General features: G+C 39.3%; 1 protein-coding gene across 1 annotated transcript in view; it reads right to left on the bottom strand.

The window, feature by feature from the left end:
* Positions 1-560, bottom strand: part of LAMA4 (laminin, alpha 4) — a 147,133-nt gene that overhangs the window by 38,406 nt on the left and 108,167 nt on the right. The window contains exon 20 of the mRNA XM_008583885.1: positions 384-553. Within this exon, the coding sequence (XP_008582107.1) occupies positions 384-553 (170 nt within the window). The remainder of the gene's footprint in view (positions 1-383; positions 554-560) is intronic.

The following is a 560-nucleotide window of genomic DNA, read 5'->3' as shown; positions in this document are numbered from 1 at the left end:
TACTTTATTTCACACCTGTATTAGTTGAGATAGAGTTTTTGAAACTGCCATCTGCAAAGCTGGAGACTAGATCCAAACTGTGGTGACAGCACAAGGTACAGATACTTTTGCAGTAGGTGGGGACAATATTACATATGCATGTATCAGAATGAGATTAATTGATCTCCAAGTGTTAGCTATAGCTTGAAAACATCTGACCGTATGAAAATATGGGTAGCAGAGACCACATTTATACACCAGATTTATAGATCCTGGTTCAGAATTCTACCATCACTGTGCTATGCTCTTAAAACGATACTAGGTTCTTGCCCCCCTCCCCAATTATTATAGGTTTTATAAAAACAATCACCATAGATTTGTAATAAGTCAAAATATAGCTGTACAGCTTACCTTGAAGTTTGAAGGCACCCCACCAACATAAAACACAGTGTCCTCAGGGTCCAGGTCCAGCAAGGAATCATCTCCCGCAAATTCACCCTTTTTAATAAATTTTTCCTCTGCTGTGCTGCTCAGACTTGGGACTGTTAAAAACACCTTTCCATGTTTTCCTACCCTGTTGA

The sequence above is a fragment of the Galeopterus variegatus genome, unplaced genomic scaffold (genome assembly GCF_000696425.1).
Source record: "Galeopterus variegatus unplaced genomic scaffold, G_variegatus-3.0.2 Scaffold3070, whole genome shotgun sequence".
NCBI lineage: Eukaryota > Metazoa > Chordata > Mammalia > Dermoptera > Cynocephalidae > Galeopterus > Galeopterus variegatus.
The sequence above is the reverse complement of the archived record's forward strand: the minus strand, read 5'-3'. Positions and strand labels throughout refer to the sequence as shown.